The sequence below is a fragment of the Hypomesus nipponensis genome, chromosome 4 (genome assembly GCF_054491055.1).
Source record: "Hypomesus nipponensis isolate SF chromosome 4, ASM5449105v1, whole genome shotgun sequence".
NCBI lineage: Eukaryota > Metazoa > Chordata > Actinopteri > Osmeriformes > Osmeridae > Hypomesus > Hypomesus nipponensis.
The window spans coordinates 2,993,254-3,010,481 of NC_140364.1; the positions used below are offsets into that span (position 1 = coordinate 2,993,254).

Sequence of the window (17,228 nt, forward strand, 5' to 3'; positions counted from 1 at the left end):
TTATATAATGGGTGTAAATCAGTTCGGCCTACCAACAGCAAACCACAACAGCGTAAATCTATATCAGAATTTTACTCTCATCTAACAAAATAATTATTATAAGCTATTTAAAGCTCTTAAATCCATTTAAAGTCGTTTGTTTCAACATTTCAATCCAGCACATCCGTTTATTATGAAACACCAACAACAGGCAGCAAGTATAATACAACTCCAGGAGATGGCGGTAGAAACACTACTTATATTATTGTAATTGCAAGACTCGGAGTGCATCTTAGCCCATAAGGGGTGCTGTTTGACTTTAACGGGTGAGAAAGTTTCCCGAGGTCTGAGCGGTGTAAAAGCCAACAATTTCCTCATTGTAAGACAGAAAATAGAACCACACCTCAAACACGGCGTTAAACAGCTTCAGTGCGGCGGACTTTGGAGGAGTTTAGATGTCAAACGGATACTTTCACTGCTGTTGCATAAAAGTAGTTTGGACTCTTTACTAAACCGGAGGTGAGTTAGCCGCCAATTCCTCTCTTCATCGAGGTTAGCTACAAAGTTTCAAATATGAGATTAATTGAATGAGATGGTCGGCAGTTATCAGACAGGCAGAGCGCATGGTTAGTGTTGAGTCAAAACGCTTTTAATGACCAGTTTTATTCCCTGGAAACCCCTACTACTAATCTAGTTTCATATGCTACAAGTTTCAGAAGTTCATTATTCTTTCTCCGGTATTTCCAACATCAGTTTGCTCACTTAATTTAAGCTACCCTAGAAAGTGGGCTACGTTTCATGACTCAGGAATTGTCTATGAGGATCCTGCTAGTGACATGTTTGAATTAACTTTGCTCTCGGAGATCCATACAATGCGGTCATGAGTGATACTATTCTCATTTGCCTTGAGAGATATCGGTTAGTATTTGACTCCATTGTGTCCGATGGGATCCGATCTTAAACACTAGGCTACCGCTATCTGGCCACATAGCAAACACTGCTGTGAAATAGGCCTATGCTATATATTTATACAACATACTTCTAAGTTCCACAATTTTAAACCCAATTCAAAAGCTGTTGCCTTATACGGCAGAGTTACATTCAGAGAAGAACACGTGTGCATATATAGTGGAACTTCTCTATTCTAGAACAATTTGTGTTTTAAGATACTGTCACAAGCTGTTCTGTGCCAAATTACATAGTCCATGTATGACGCACAAAACCTCTCGACAGTTACATATTGCGGGTTTCAAAGCCTCTGAAAGGAAGCCCCGCGGCTCCAGGATAGTCATCATTGTGGTCTGGTCTATGTCAGGAAGATCCGTTTTTAGTTCGGTTTAGTAATTGTGTGTGTCTGTGTCTCCATTTGGCTCTGGGAGAGCTATAACTAGTGTTGGTTTTCCCACTATCGGGTCTAGTTATGGTTGCTATAATGTACACCACAAATGATGTGGGGAGTCTTCATGAAGACCTGGGCTCTTTAACAGGTCGTAGGAGGGTCACGCAAAGGGATATCACCTCCTGCTTTTCTGGAAGTCCCTAGGTTACTGTCTATACACAAAATAGACCAAAAGGAAAAGTCAGCAGCATTGAGTCATAATGACTGCATTGGGGCGTCAGTACGTGAATCTGCATGTCTCAATGCTGTGCTTCCCCTTTGTAACCACTCATGTTTAGACAGCTATGCACATTAGGCTCTCTCTTTCTACAGGTCTGAGGTCTGCTGTAAGGCCTGCATATCACCATCACTCACACACACACCAATTCATTGTTTTCATTATTTATGAGAATCCCAAACTTTCCCCATGCATGTCTTGCCCGATCCGTGTCCTGCTCCTGCCCCTGTTTTCCAAGGGGTTGGTGTTACTGTAACACCTGCCATGATTTTAAAGGTGCCGTTAACCAGTTGGAGCATTCCCACCTAGAGACCTTGCATTAAAGGGCCCATTGTGAACCCTCCTCCTCCCCGGTCAAATAGCCCATTCCAAACCTGTTCCTGGAGAGATACCCTCCTGTAGGTTTATGCTCCAACCCTACTCTTGGAGTGATATCCTCCTGTAGGTTTACATTCCAACCCAAGTTGTTTCTAACATGATTCATGCTTAGCAACCAGCTCATTATGAGAAAGGTGTGCTAGATTAAGGTTGAAGAGAAGTCTACTTGAATGCCTGCTAGCTCTCCACGAACAGGACTGGGCAACACAGATCTTGACCATGACTCATGGTGTTTTGGATATCAAAAAGCTCAGAACAATGCCTTATATGGATGAACAACAGGAAGAACACAGTGTAATATTCAGGGTTTAACACTTGTGTTGGTGCTTGTATTAGCTTAGCTGCAGAGTATAGTTTGTGGGCTTGAATCATAGTGCTAAACTGCAGGTGTGGTCTACTAGCCCCATTTGATGTTTGTGTGGACTTCAAAACCATTCAAGTTTGTGCTAAAATGGTGCATCTCTTAAAAAGACAAACTTCCTCTTGGTCAGGTACAGTGTTTGGTTTAAATACATAGCCTCATGCTAATGTGTTTAGGGTGCTGTTAGCTACGAGACTGAGGTACTTTAGCCTTCAAAGCCTGCTCGCTGGAAGTGTGTGTGTGTGTGTGTGTGTGTGTGTGTGTGTGTGTGTGTGTGTGTGTGTGTGTGTGTGTGTGTGTGTGTGTGTGTGTGTGTGTGTGTGTGTGTGTGTGTGTGTGTGTGTGTGTGTGTGTGTGTGTGTGTGTGTGTGTGTGTGTGTGTGTGTGTGTGTGTGTGTGTGTGTGTGTGTGTGTGTGTGTGTGTGTGTGTGTGTGTGTGTGTGTGTGTAACATCATATATGACACACACATGAGCTGAAGCAGAAGATTGTGAGTTGACAGAGCTGCCATTGTAGTCTGTTCTTACCTTGCTCCCCAACCCTCACCGAAGTCTGATAACAGCTGATCACTGGCTGATCATGAGTTAAGAGAGGACAGGGTCTGTCTGTGTGTTACACAAAGTTCATCTGGAGAACCTCTGTCTCACAGACCTGATCCAGAGTGGCCGGCTCCCTGACTCACTCTTTCTACCCGTCTGTATTTTGTGACGTCAGCAGGGACAGAGTCGAACTCTCTGGCCTTCCCCAGCCAGTTGGACCGTACCATCCTGGTCCACAGTTGTGGGTGGAGGGTCAGGAGGGGGCTCCCTAAAGTGGACTGACCCAGTCTGGCCAGCTTCTCCAGGGAGCCTAGTTTATTTATACTGGATGATGAGCGTCCCGTTAAGAGCGGGAGTTTCCGTTAATCCTTACCTCACGGGACAAGCATTTAAGCTGCCCTCTTGTGCGTCCCCCTCCTCCCCCCCCCCTCTCCTCCTCCTACTCCCCCTCTCCTTGTTTCCCTGTCTGTGGTTGCAGTCATGGGGAGATGGGTCATGAGGCTGGTTTGTCTGCCGAGCAGAGAATCCCTCAGCCAGCCTCACTGGCTTCTCAGTCTCCACAGTTCTGCAAGCTTTCCAATGGTTCTAGAACCCTTCTCAGCTCTGTAAGGTTCCCAATGGCTGTAGAACGCTATACAGTTGGGTAAGGTTTCCAATGGTTCTAGAATACCTTACAGTTCTCTAATCTCTGCTTAAGTAGCCCCCAGTGGTGTAGCCAGGCAGGCAGAGATACCTTAGTAAACCCAGCAAGAGCAAAGTCCTCCATAGCAGGAACACACACACACACACACAGCCTTGTTCAGCTAGTTTCATTAAGGATTATCATCTCGGCAAACGCTGCCTCAGTTGTCCAGCTAGCTATATGATAGAAACATGCAAACATGCAGAACGCTCAAACAAAACTCTTTCCTCGGGACATCCATGGCTGTTCGGATCACCTGACTAACTGATCTCTCTCTCTCTCTGTGTGTGTGTGTGTGTGTGTGTGTGTGTGTGGACCAGAGACTGCCATCAGAACATCTTCCCTGAGACTGGATCTGGACTGAGAACTCCCTGGACCAGACTGTGAGGGACAGGGCCGGGGGGAACGGAGGACGAAGGCTGGACGGCAGGCGTAGCTGGATGCCCCAGGACCAGCCCAGGGTGCAGGGACAGAGGGGGTCCTGCAGGGCGGTGACAGAGAGCCGGGGGCTGGACGGGTCGGGGCCGGGGATGAGCCACTTCTGGCACAAGATGGGCTGCTGTGTGGTGGCCAAGCCTCCTCCGGTAAGACACGCGCGAACACACAGATTTACACGCTTTCTCTCCCTTTCTCTCTTTTCTGGACCCAAGCCTCTTCCTGGTTCAGGGGTCATGGTGTGGCAGGGATTGAGGCGTTGCGTAACTGGGGCCTGTGTCTGTTCCCTCTAGTCAACAATGACAGACCCCCCACCCCAACACAACCTCACAGCTCAGGAGAGAGAGAGAGAGACAGAGAGGGAGGGAGGGGGGGGAGTGTGCTGGCTCTAGGCCCCAAGGGACCCTCTCTTCCCCTCCTTTATTTTTAGGGTCTGTGTTTGTTCCATTGTGGGCAGCAACAATACACAGAGACGCCGCTTCTAATAAACATGCCCATGTTCTAATGCATACATTCATACACACACACACACACACACAGAAAAGCAGGGGAGAGTAGAACATGACTGAAGCCAGGTCTAGGGCTAGGGTTGGGGCTGGAGCTAAGGCCAGGGCACAACTGGTGGTCCTGGGTTGGATCAGGGTGAGTTGGTGGGAAGAGTTTCTTCTCCATCTGGAGTGAACATGTTGGCCCAGCGTTTTTACGAGGGTTCCTAAAGACTTTATAACGAGGTTCTAGCTAATAAAGAACAGTACAGGGTCCCTGCCAGAATGTTCTCATGAGCACCCTACACTCAAACACAGACACACACACACACACACCAGTACCAGTACAGAAGATCTGCATGTCATTACTTAACATAAGGCAACTCTCCTTAATGGCATCACCCAGAATAAGTTGCTCGGAAACAGTTTTTTTGTTTAGTTTTTTTCCTGTGTGGAAGGCAGAGCGAGCACACACACACACACACATGTAGATGACCTCCCATCACTCAGCCAGCAGATGTCCCAGAGCCTCAGTTTCTTCAGGGCCGCCTGTCTCCCAGTCCTCCATCTTCACTGGTCCTCCATGTAAGGGCAGGTTGGCTTCTGGGCAGGGTGAGGTTCTGGCCAGGGTGAGGTTCTGGGCAGGGTGAGGTTCTTGGTGGGATTAGTGTTGAGTTCTGGGCAGTGTCGAGTTGTTAAGCTGTGACTGATGTCATGCATGGCTGGTGTACCATCACTGTGGGTGCCGCCCAGTTGGGCAGGATGCTATTAGCATGTTAGCAGTAAGACTAGAGTTACTAGCATCTTGGTATGTTTTTAATGTTTTATATCAAAACATTACGCCATTGTTAGCATGTTAGCATTTGGGTTGGGCGTTTGTGCTGGGCAGGATAGAAATGTTCTATTTTATCATGGAAGGCTAGGGTTGTTCACGTGTTCTAATGTTTTATCAAGGCTTGATAGTTGATAACATGTTTTACATCAAAGCAGAATAGTTGTCAGCGTATTCGAATGTTTTAAATCAAAGCAAGATGCGAGTTTGCATGTTCTGCTGTTTGATATAAAGGTAGGGTAGAGTTGGGTTCTACGCTTGTTGGACGAACGCCGGAGACAGTTTAGAACATGTTTTAAAGTATCTTTTCCTTGGCAAGCTGGCATAGGATGAAGTAAGACTGCACTTTGTTTCTTTAAGAAGTTATCTCTAATGTTGTGTTCTCCCTGGCCCATACTGGAATACTGGTGTAGGGAAAGTACAGCAGCTTCTGGAAACAGAATGGTTTTTCTCCAATTGTGGCCAAGATGTGCTGGAACCGCGGGCCCGCTTCCAGAACACTTCTCTGGTTCTCCTTCCAGCTCAGCGTAATGTGTTTCTGGGGAGCCGGTCTGGAAGTTCCTCAGATAGAACCGTGTTTTGGTCTGAGCTGCAAATCAACTTGAGAGCGTAGAGAAACATTGTGTCATGCAGCAGTGATATGGGTTTATATATGACTATGTTGAAATATATGTGTGTGTGTGTGTGTGTGTGTTAGTCAGAGTATGTGGACATGCATCAACACATCCTCAGTAGCTCATGACCTCATGGCAGAAAGACGCCCATGTTCTCTTGCTTGAACACGCACGCACACTCACACACACGCACGCACGCCCACAAAAAACCCACCCCTTCCTTGTCCTCCAGCAGCATACAGGATATGTCAGTCACACCTCAGTAAAAACAACAACCTTAAACAAGCTGGTATACCAGGTGTTTTCCTCATGCATGTCTTAGTAGGTGTCTTCACACTTAAAGCATGTTGGTGCGTGACCTCTGACCCTGAATGTGTGCTGCGTTTCCAGAAGAGGAAGAGGAGGAAGATCGACCGCACCATGATCGGAGAGCCCACCAACTTCATGCACCTCACACACATTGGCTCTGGGGAGATGGCCGAAGGACTGCCCCCTGTATGTACCCTCGCACCCCCACACACGCACATACCCTCACATTCTCATACACACACACACACACACACACTCTCACCCCTCACACACTGCCTCACTCTCTCTCGTCGCGCTCCCTCACTCGCCCTCACACTCTGTCAGTGATGGAGATGCGAGGACGACGTGCTGTAATGAGACCCTGACTGTGCCTTCAACTCAGTGAGTCAGGGAACTCATTAGGATTCACTGTCCCCTTCCCCCCCCTCTCCCTCCTCCTTCATCCAGCCACCTGCAGGCCCACTGAGGAACAAGGCCCAGTCTGTACCAGCCCTCAGCCCGCGTGCACACACACACACTCACACACTTCCATACCCCCCCTCCCTCCCAGCAATAACATCCGTCCGTTAAGGACATATCATTCACTCCAGGAACTTGTCTCCTACCTTGTCTCCTTGTTGCCTACCTTCCTACCAGGTCATATGGGGGAGGACTGAGCCAAGTCACTTAGGAAGGGAAGCACTGTCGGGGAACGTGTCCTCTCTCTCTGTCTCTCTGTCTCTCTCTCTCTCTCTCTCTGTCTCTCTGTCTCTCTCTCTGTCTCTCTCAGAGATGAGGATGCAGGCCAACACACAGACCCAGCTGCTGGCCTTGACAGATGCATGAAAGACCCTCTCTGTGTGTGTGTCACTGACAGAGGATCCCCTCTGTCGCCAAGCACAGGAAGTGACTGTGGTCACTTCTTCCTGTCCCCCTCCCAGAGCCCTGGTGCCCCCCCCCCCCCCCCCCCCCCAGACAGACAGACAGACGGGAGGGGTGACCTGGAGGAGGGGCTGGGGTTAGCTCGATCTACATAGACCACAGACACTCACCCTGGTTATAGCAGTTCGTCATTGTAGCTTCACTGGCCTGGTTCTGTCTGGCCTGACCTGGTCGGACTCAGTCCACAGAGTTTCCAGGGAGTTTGAGCAGGTTGTGGTCATGTAACGTGTGTTTCCTGTTTTTCCAGTCAGGACCAGTCCAGGAACAGATGAGGTCTAAAGGACCTAGCATCAACGGCAGGAACAGCCTCTTATAGCTGGTGAGAACACACACACCCTCATAGCTCGCGAGAACACATACACCGTCAAACAGCACTCGTAACGAAAGGAACTCAGAACATGTTCATATAGAATGTAGAAGCCCATTTCCTGTCATGTGAGGGGTGCTTCCCAGTGTTTAGCTGGCGTCAGAACGGCAGCAGGATGAGGTCAGGGTTCTGACCAGCGTCTGGCCCCAAACGCCATGGAGACCAGTCAGATGAGTCAGGTGACCCCAACTGGGAAGTTCGTTTGTTTCAGAAGGCGGCTGGGTGTTCAGGGGTGTTCAGATGTGTGATTTTGCCGTCTCGCGATCTTTCTCTCTTCCTCTGAGTGTTGACAACGCAGTCTGACAGTTCGGAGACGCTTTTCTCAGTCTCTCCACGCCTCCATCTCTCCTCGTTCGGTTGACAAAGAAGGCTGGTTTTGTTGTCAAACAATGTTGTTCAGTAACTTTCCTGTCTGACATGATTTCCTGTTGTTTCAGGAGCAACAGCCCAACCAGAGCCTCACCTGATGACCCCTGGCCCCTCTTCTCTGACCCCTGACCCTTGACCCTTGGTCAAGCATCAAGCAAGCCTGTCCCCCTCCTGCACAGAGAGCACTTAGGACCACCATTCCTGTCCCGGCCTCATTCCCACTCAAACCTCTAGAACCAGTCTCATCCCCTTTCCCATCCTCATCCTCAGCACTAGCCTCACCCCCAGTTCCAGCCTCATCCCCACTCCCAGCCTCAAAGCTTCCGCCCTAGCCTGGTTCCCAGTCCCAGCCTCATCACATCAGCCCCTGGACTCTCTATACCAGCATCCTGTTCTGCCCATGGACTCTTATAACCCAGCATCCTGTTCTGCCCCTGGACTCTGTATTCCAGGATTGTGTTCTTCCCTCTAGACAACATGGTGCCGTCCTACCTAATCCAGCGGAACCATCCAGAAGACGTCCAGACGTTTCACACTGCCTCTCTCTCGCAGCATGGCGACACATCAGTGTTGTGCCACATGGCCGATGGATAGACTGCTGCTGTTGGATGTGTGTGTGTGTGTGTGTGTGTTGCTCAGCGGAGGGACAGGATATGGCATCACGCTCCGCTCCACCTAGAATCCATTGAGTAACAGGCTCTGTGTGTCTGTCACTCTCTCTCATACATGCGTAAACATGATGAGCCTCCTTTAGACACACACGCCTGCCCTGGATAGCAGTTCTCGATTTATCAGACTATCGGCCTTCCGTTTTGATCCCTTAGGATCGGCCTTAACAGACATCTGTAATATCCCTCCCCCGCCCTGAACCACAGTCCATTGGAGCTCTTCCTGTCTGAGTCACATGAACCCGGAGACCGGCCCCTGTCACGTGACCCCCTTGGACAGGTCACAGAGACCGGCCGTCTCTATGACAACCTACTGTAAGAAACAGCAGGGTTTGAGAAACACCGCTTCCGGAGAGTCCGTTGGCAGGGGGTGGGGTCTCGAACCCGGGTTGTTTGTGATTCCTCTAGTGAACCCAGCGGACCAGTGGGGTTAGGAGGGACCGCCAGATATAGTACATGGGAGGGTGACTGTGTTTCATGGCCCCTGGCCTTCTGGTCTCTGATTGGACCGTCTGTTAGATCTCGATCTCTCTGTAGTATTAGATTTAGACGCTCTTCTGCAAGTTCACAATGAATGCCGGCTTTGTATTTTTCGAGTACCTGTTTTTATTTTTCATTTCCACTTTCAGTGAACGGTTATTTGACTTGACTGAACAGTAGGAATTATCGTTTTTGTTTTAGATGTTGTTTATATTTTGTGTACATGTTTTCCTTGACAGAAGACTTCCCAGGTTTCAGCTCTTTCCAAGTCTAGACGCGAGGCTGGGTTATGTCATCACATTCCTTGTCTTAGTCTACTCTAGGGATGTTCCTAATCTTAACGGACACGCTACTGGGACTAGGCTATCTGTCTCCATCTTGCTGGTGTTGTTATGGCAACTATGTCACAGTCCTGCAACCAGGAAGTCTGTTTCCTCAGCTCCCAGGGTTGAGGATGGAGGGTCTGAACTGTCACAGACCACGTTGAGTCTTTTGACATGCTTCTGAAAATACAAGTCATGTTTTATGTTTGTTTGTGTTTGTCTGACTTCTTTTCATCTGAAACACACACACATGCTGTGCGTAGAAATAGTGATGGTGTTTTTCTCAGATCTTTACTAATACAAAGGTGCTCTCTCTCTCTCTCTCTGCTTTAAGAGGAAATTAAACCTTCCAAAACACTCCACTTCCTCTTTAACAATGGACTCTGTTCCTACATAAACCACTGGGCATGGTCCAGCACCCCACACACACACACGACCAGGGTCTGTCCTTGGCAGAGGGCAGTGAAACCTCTGAGGGCTTCATGAAGGAAATCTGAGGCCCATTGTGCTGCTTGATTACAGCAGGGCTGCTGGGAGATAACATCAGCTCTGGAACAAGATCATAGGTTCTGTCAGCCTTCGCCAGCACCAAGCAGGTTAAAACACAACATTCATACATACATAACCATACAGCCCCCTAGCTTCATACTTTCATGCACAACCTGAGTCTGGTCTCCTGACTGGCTAGCTTCTTGGCTGCTTTGTTGGCTGGCTGAGTGATTGGCTGGCTGGCTGCTGGCAGAGTGCGGGCCACAGCAGCAACACTTAGCTCACCTCTCTGCAGTCTCACAACACACAGTTTTAAGTGACCAAACTCCACACCGAATTGCATTACATGCCAAGTCCAATAACCGTAAACGACTGTGTGTGTGTGTGTGTGTGTCGGTCCTGGATAAATAGAGTGCAGGTTCCAGCCTCACACTTCAGCCTCTGTTCTCTCTTCCTGTTTATTGAGTTTCCTCACTGCTACCTCACTTCCTTTCTCTGTCAGGGTCCGTTTCCTGTTCGCCTGGGAGGTTCACACATTACCCCTCTCTCTCTCTCTCCCCCTTCTCTCTTTGCTCTCTCCCTCTACCCTTCTCTCTGTCTCTTTTCCTCTCTCCCCATCCCTCCAACCCCCGTACTCTCCCTCTAGTCTCTGTCTTCTCCCCCTCTCGCTCCATCCCCCTCTCACCCACTCCCCCTTCATCCATACCCCCCCCCCCCGCCGTCTCCCCCTCGCTCCCTTCTCGTTATGAAGAGCGAGGCGAGCCAAACAGCCACTCCTCATTCCTCCCAGAGCACCTCACAACAACAACAATCCATTTTCACACACTCTGGAAAAACAACGCGTGCGTGTGTGTGTGTGTGTGTGTGTGGCGACCAAGCACCAGCTCCAGCCTGTGACGTACAGTGCAGGACCAAACAAAGGCATTAATTCATAAGCTGTAACCGCTTACCAAGGAACAGGTCGCTATTCATAGGCCACTTCATCGGAGAAGAGGCTGGGATTTTATTTCCAGTTGTTTGTTGTCCGAGACATAAACACAAGGACGATAAAGACGTCTGTGAGAAGGAAGATAGTATTTCTCGTTCTTTTCGTTTATGCCCACCACCCTCCCCCCTCTTCGGAGGACACACACTTTCAATACTAAAATATACAAACAACAGCGTATTTGTTGAAGAAAAATAAATAAATTGTGAACGCTAATGTGGTACGCCAGCACAACCTTTCCCTAAACATGGAGTGGAACAAACAGATAGATATGTAAAAAAAAAAACATATCTCTTGGATTCACAAGTTATGTAATGTTTCCAAAGGGTGACTCTCATGAAACAGTGTTAGACTACAAAGAGTGGACCGTTTATTAAACATTTATTTTTTAGACAGCTTAATCACATTGAGATAAGTTATCTCTGTTTGCAAGACGCCTTTACAAGGAACTGAAATGCAGCTCCCTCCTCTGGTGAGTAGTACAGAGACCGTAAAAGACAGACTGATCAAAAGAAAGACTGTGATGGAGAGACCGTAGAAAAGAGACCGTAGAAAAGAAAAAAATGGGTCGTCAGTTGCCCAAACAAGGAACTGTCTATCACATTCAGTCTGAAGATAACAGATATCAGAAGATGAAAAAGATAGAACATGACACAACAACGACAGAACTGCCAGGAAAGTGCTCCTGAACCAAACAACATATGGGCTGTTTCCGCATCTCTTATCAGACTCTTACCGGGTAGGAACAAGAGGAACCTCAGGTTGGAACCTGTTTAGTCTGCCAGGCCAATGCCATGGTAACGACAGCCATATTGGAACTTATATAAATATGAATGTTTGAAGCGAGGGTGGAGGGGTCTTCTCAGTGCTAGCTGAAAGTAGGAGGGGCAGCCCCTGTAGACATTGGACTTATGATACTGGTTGTCGGCCATGTGTCCTGCCATCTGATTGGCTGTCAGATGTGGGCGATTCCATCTACCATTTTGTGTGACTGCTCCTGATTGGACGGGTGTCCAGCATCACCTGCTCATGCTTTTATCAAACCTGAAAGAGCAGAGAGCACAGCCTGTTAGGGTTCAGGGGTTAAGGTTAAACCCTAACTTTAGGGTCAGGGGTTAGTGGTTGGGTCTTGTGTTAGGGTCATGTTTTAGGGGTGGGGTTTGGGGTTAGGGCTAAGGGGTTATGGTTGGGATTTGGGGAACAGGGTTAGGGTTAATCTAGGTTAGGGTTGGGTCTTAGCAGTTGGGGATAATCTAGATACAAACAGAGAGACGGAGGAAGGGAGGAGGAGGGGGAGGGAAGGAGGGAGACTCACTGTCGGACACCGTCTGGGATCTGCAGCCCCTCTGTGGGGACGTGCTGGGAGAGATCCTCCAGACTGGAGACGAAATGGAGCTTCCTGCTGAACTTGGAGCTGAGGAGAGAAGAAGAGACGTATGAGCCGACTGACAGAATAATACAGATGCATGATAATGATGACGGTGACGGTGGTGGTGGTGATGGTGATAGTGGTGGTCCAGACCTGAGGAAGGGTTTGATGATGGTGATGAGGGCCTTGATGTACCAGGTGGGATGTACCACATAGAGAGCTTTCAAGTTCTTCCTGAGCCTGGGAACATCCAAGAAATGCTGAGTAGCAGCACACACCCACTACACACATTACACACACACATTACACACACTACAGACACACTACACACACTGACATATACACACTACATACATACACTCCACACTCCACACACAGATACCACATACACTCACACAGAGACATACCTACACTGCACAGATACACACATGCTCCACACACACACACACTGTCAGTCAGTCTGTCAGAGGTTCCTCCTTCTAAGGAACTTCTTCTTCCCTAACTGCCTGTGTGACCTCATCCAAAACGCTGAGTAAGTGTTCACCCTCCCCATCCTCCAGGGGCCTCTCAGACAACAGACAGGAAGTTGTTTAGACAACTAAGCAAACCTTGCGTCAGCCAATCAGAGCATATGTCCTTGTCTCTGACCCAATGCCAGTCACATCAAGCCTCCTCTCGATGGATACAGCCAACCAATCACAGCCTACCTTGTCCCTCAGCCGTCCAATGAGATCCTACCTGCGGTCGATGGCGTTGTAGCATTCTCTGAGCCAGCCAATGGCGGGCAGCTTGTTCCTCTGGGTCAGAGCACACAGGTAGACGATGACGTAATCCTGAGACACCATGAGCTCCAATGTGCCAATCACGTACCTGCAACCGTTAGATGTCATGTAACCACACAACAATACACCTGTATAATAACAACATTGTAGCTACATAGGAATTGAAATGTGATTAAAAGGTATTCAGTGTTAGCGGTTTAGATCATTACAAAAGTGTAAGTAGGCAGAGTTTCTGGGAGGGGTGTAAGGGGTAAGTGGATGTTGTGAAGAGGCAGTTGAAGATCCACATTAATAGAAGAGGAGTGTTAACATGCACTTCCCCCTGGAAAGACCAATTTAGCCCCAAATCCTCCAAAACCCCCAAAATAAAGTGCTGCTATGCAGTAACATGGTAGTCAACTTTAATTTAATGTTATTGCTGAATGTGTTGTCAAACCATTTCTATCACATAATAAGACCCACAGAGATTAGAACCATGTACATCTCTAAATCCAGGACACTGGGATTCAAATCTGATATTTTGATTACAGCCGTGGCCAAAAGTGTTGGGAGCGACATATATTTTGTGTTTGCAAAGCTTGCTGGGCCTTGGCATAAAATGACTGCTGACATAATGTCACTAAGTCATATCATCAGCACAGGGGAAAGTGTGAACTAGTTCTAGCCAGGTGAAATCACTCTATCATTCTGACTGGAGTTTAAGAGCAGATTGACCGCTGTAAAAGAGGGGACTATTTGCCCTCTTCTACATGTATTGAAAATGTAGAAGAAAATGCTTTAAAAAATATGAAATGTGCCTTATTGTATTCCAGTATTCTATAGAAACACGTGAAAACATTTTCCTCAAATACTGAACCAGCAAACCAGCAAAACACAACATTTGCCATTGCCAAAACTTATGGCCACGGCTGTACATTTATATCTGGAAACTAGTCTGTTAATCATTAATATACTATTAGTGGTTGTGTTTTGTGTGTGTGTGTGTGTGAGGATAGAGATAACGAGAGATAAAGAGAGAGAGAGGTAGTGAAAGAGAGCAAAACAGAAAGGGAAGTAGAGAGAGAAACAGAGAGCGAGAAAGAGAGCGAGGCGTACCTGAAGAGGTTATCCATGACGTACTGGTAGTTCTCTACGCTGTTGTCGGGGAGATAGCAGGAGGAGAAGACGATGATGTCATCTGGCCCGTCTTCGTGGTAACCTTGAGGGCAACCCAGAGGGAACATGTGAGAGGTGGACAGGACACTCCTGGTTCTGGAGAGTGAAGGTTTGTTGTGTATTCTGATCTAGCCCAGACACAACACACACCAACAAACACACAGCTAGACAGACAAACACAAAGAAACACACACACACACACACTCATCACCCCTGCCGCCCCAGGGCCAACAGTATAGGCCAGACCCAGCCCTGCTGTGAAACGGTAGGGCACTAGGACCCAGTGCTGACCTCCGTGGGATAGCACCCTCAGGTAGGGCTCCAGGACGCTCATGTTGACCCGGTTCTTCTGAGGAGGCTCTCCCGTGGTGAAACAGCGCCACCTGGTGCCCTGGCTGTCAGTCTGGTCCTGCTCCAGGGACCCCACCCCAGAGCCCTCCGGCCCCGCCACCGGCGAACGCACCCTGGGACGAGCCGTTGCCACGCCCAGCCTGTGGAAGTCATCTGGAGGGGAGGAGGAGAGGTTGAGGGGCAGAGGTGAAGGAGAGGAAGAGGTGGAGGAGCGGGAGATTGGGAGCAGGAAGAGGAGGACAGGAGGAGGAGAAGAGGAGGAAAGAGGAAGAGGTGGAGAAGGAGAGGAAGAGGAGTTCATGATGATGGTCCATGTCTGATCAAATGTCCATGAGGAAAAGAGGTCGGGAACAGAGTCTGGCCTTTATCCAGACTGACCTCTGACCTCTGACCCCTCCCCACCCCCCCTCTCACCCTCCAGGTCCAGGTCATGGGAGGGGAAGTGGAGGGACTCGCTGTCCGAGGGCGTTTCCATGGCGTCCAGGTCGAGGTCCAACCCGAGGTCTTCTTCCTCGTCGATGGAGGGTGAAATGGCGGCAGACAGGAATTCTTCCGAGACGACAGACTCACTCCTGCCCAGTGATAGGCTGAGAGCCGGGGCCATCAGGCGGCGCTTCCTGGGTTCTGACCCCAGCGCAAGGCTATTGGGAGGGGCTACAATGACATCATCAGTGTTCATCTGGGCTTCATGCCATGACATCATCAATATTTACCTTCCCTCTGTGTAATTGAATATTCATTTGTATTTATTTGACCTCAGATCAAGGCTAGCGTGGACGAAACCACCAACAGTTTGTCTTATTGGTTTATTTACCGACACAGACTGTTTACGTTTTCCCTTGTGGCTGATGTCTTTTTTAACGCTGACACTTCGTCGGTCTGCTATGCCATCAAATCTTCACTTGAGATACAAACATGTTTTTCCATAGACGAATATGAGCAGACGTCAGGGGTTCTGGAGGTCAGACGGCCAGACTACGGGTCACTACCTGGCTTCTCCCCTGCTGCCCTGGTGCTCCTCTCCGAGGTCTCATCTGACAAGTCTTCATCTGACGTACTGGAGGTAGCACTGAGCAGGTGTGGACCGGCAGAGAGAGAGGATCATTGGTCATCAGAGGATATGTCACAAGACTACAGCCGGTGTCATGAACTGATCACCGTAACACGGTCTTTGGTTTGAGTTCTTTCAGTTGATCTGACGTCAGTGGAACTTTGCGATCCGGTACGTTGCTATGGGGATCGACCTCTCACCTGGAAGTGTCCTCCTCGTGCTCGGCCTTTCCGCCGGTCTCCATGGGGACGCTTTGGTTGTCGCTATTGTTGTACTTCTCGTGTCTGATCTAAAGAACATTATTTACAATCAGAGACGCTATCTCTGCTGCCCCCTTGTGGCCTCTAAGTGTCAATGTTCTCCCCTGAGAAGACAGGTTTCAGACACTCCTGTGGTCTAGAACCTTCCGGACACAAAGCTTAACAACAGCAACAACACAGCCATATATGTTTTCAGTGTCAAATTCCTGTCATCTACAAAGGTTCAACAATTTCTAACAGCTTAAGGAAATAACTTACTGTATTTTTGGACATTAAAAACCACAACATTGCAGTGACACAATCCACTACTGGGAACCATGTGACTTCCAGTAGAGAACATGAAACCTGTGGTGGTTTTACCTCTCTGGGCTTCGGGCTGTGGGGTCTGTCCGGTCCTACCCTACGGAGGTCTTGTCTCTGTGGAAACCGTGCCTTCTGGATCTTGGTGTTCAGGCAGGTGAGAGAGAAGCTTCCATCCAGACGGGCTGAGGACGGCGGCTGAGCAGGCGAGCTGTTACGGGCGACACACCTGACGGCGGGGGTGCGGTGCGCTGCGCTGTCAACACGCGCCGGCCTATCCCTGTAACCACGGCAACGTGTCCCGGACAAGGGCTGCCAGTTGGGTGGGGGCGGGGTGGGGCGCGGGGGGAGAGGCGTGCATGTGTTCACATGTTCAAGGAACACGCTCCAGGAACGTCGTCTGGAAACATGCTTTGGAAGCATGATTTCGAAACACGCTTCTGTCTGCGCTTTGTTAGGCCCCTGGTTGGGAAATACACCAGACCATAATAGTCAACACCACACACACTAAATACACACACGGGGCAATTATCAGCCAGGTAGGTGTGTCTGAGAAGTCGTGTTGTCTGACTCAGGACAGATAAGACAGACAAAGAGGACAGTGTCACAGGGGTCCTGTTCTGGACAGGAAGTGGGGAAAACCTTTCTTCCTGTTGTCCACAGCCACATTCTAGTCCATGTCTTAGTATGGTAGCGGAACTGGATGGTCGCGTGAGTTGCTCCTATAAACAGCTCCAGGAAGACCTTTGGAGCTCACTCACTCAGCCAGTCTGACGGCTCCGCTCTCTCCCTGGGATGGAATCACAGAGCAAGCAGGGGCATGACTAGGGATGGGCGGACACACACACACACAGACACACACACACACTCACTCACGGTGTACAGTTGGAGCAGTGGTAGGCCACGCCCTGTGTGAAATGACGCCCAGCGGTCAGGGCTGTAGGGGTGTTGGCTGCAGACAGACTCATCAGAACACATCCAGCTCTGCAGCCTCCAGCCCTCGGGAGCATGCCGTTCTCCCCAAGCCTGTCAGCTTATGGTGGCGTTTCCAATTTCCTTTCTTTCGAGGCTTTTCACAAGCCAGAAATCCCCACATAAAACCAAGATGTGTGTGTGTCGTTAACATATG

The 17,228-nt window shown here is 49.1% G+C and overlaps 2 protein-coding genes across 3 annotated transcripts; one reads left to right on the forward strand and one right to left on the reverse strand.

Annotated features, from left to right (window-relative positions):
• Positions 1-293: 293 nt before the first annotated feature.
• On the forward strand, positions 294-9,564 carry LOC146295018 (CDC42 small effector protein 1-like). Its single transcript, XM_084695856.1, has 5 exons — positions 294-498; positions 3,875-4,138; positions 6,311-6,415; positions 7,398-7,469; positions 7,955-9,564. Exons 2-4 carry the CDS (start codon positions 3,995-3,997, stop codon positions 7,464-7,466), a joined length of 318 nt encoding a protein of 105 aa, XP_084551982.1. The 5' UTR covers positions 294-498; positions 3,875-3,994; the 3' UTR covers positions 7,467-7,469; positions 7,955-9,564.
• A 1,624-nt stretch (positions 9,565-11,188) lies between these two features.
• Positions 11,189-16,380, reverse strand: LOC146295019 (bcl-2/adenovirus E1B 19 kDa-interacting protein 2-like protein). 2 transcript variants are annotated; one of them, XM_084695854.1, is made up of 10 exons: positions 16,160-16,380; positions 15,740-15,828; positions 15,478-15,557; positions 14,903-15,142; positions 14,429-14,641; positions 14,078-14,180; positions 12,939-13,070; positions 12,354-12,440; positions 12,147-12,245; positions 11,189-11,875 (listed from the first exon to the last, which is right to left on the reverse strand). In XM_084695854.1, exons 2-10 carry the CDS (start codon positions 15,781-15,783, stop codon positions 11,851-11,853), a joined length of 1,023 nt encoding a protein of 340 aa, XP_084551980.1. In that variant the 5' UTR covers positions 15,784-15,828; positions 16,160-16,380; the 3' UTR covers positions 11,189-11,850. The 2 variants fall into 2 exon arrangements, with proteins under 2 accessions (XP_084551980.1, XP_084551981.1); XM_084695855.1 differs by lacking the exon at positions 16,160-16,380 and having other exon boundaries at positions 15,303-15,557; positions 15,740-15,801.
• Positions 16,381-17,228: the final 848 nt, after the last annotated feature.

Bases quoted from the DNA above. Each gene is read 5' to 3' on its own strand.
- LOC146295018 (XM_084695856.1), top strand. From the start codon at position 3,995: ATGCCCCAGGACCAGCCCAGGGTGCAGGGACAGAGGGGGTCCTGCAGG. The intron at 4,139-6,310 runs GTAAGACACGCG...CTGCGTTTCCAG, and splicing joins TGGTGGCCAAGCCTCCTCCG to AAGAGGAAGAGGAGGAAGAT. The intron at 6,416-7,397 runs GTATGTACCCTC...CTGTTTTTCCAG, and splicing joins TGGCCGAAGGACTGCCCCCT to TCAGGACCAGTCCAGGAACA.
- LOC146295019 (XM_084695854.1), bottom strand. From the start codon at position 15,783: ATGGAGACCGGCGGAAAGGCCGAGCACGAGGAGGACACTTCCAG. The intron at 15,558-15,739 runs GTGAGAGGTCGA...ACACCTGCTCAG, and splicing joins CACGAGGAGGACACTTCCAG to TGCTACCTCCAGTACGTCAG. The intron at 12,441-12,938 runs GTAGGATCTCAT...GGATGTTCCCAG, and splicing joins TACAACGCCATCGACCGCAG to GCTCAGGAAGAACTTGAAAG.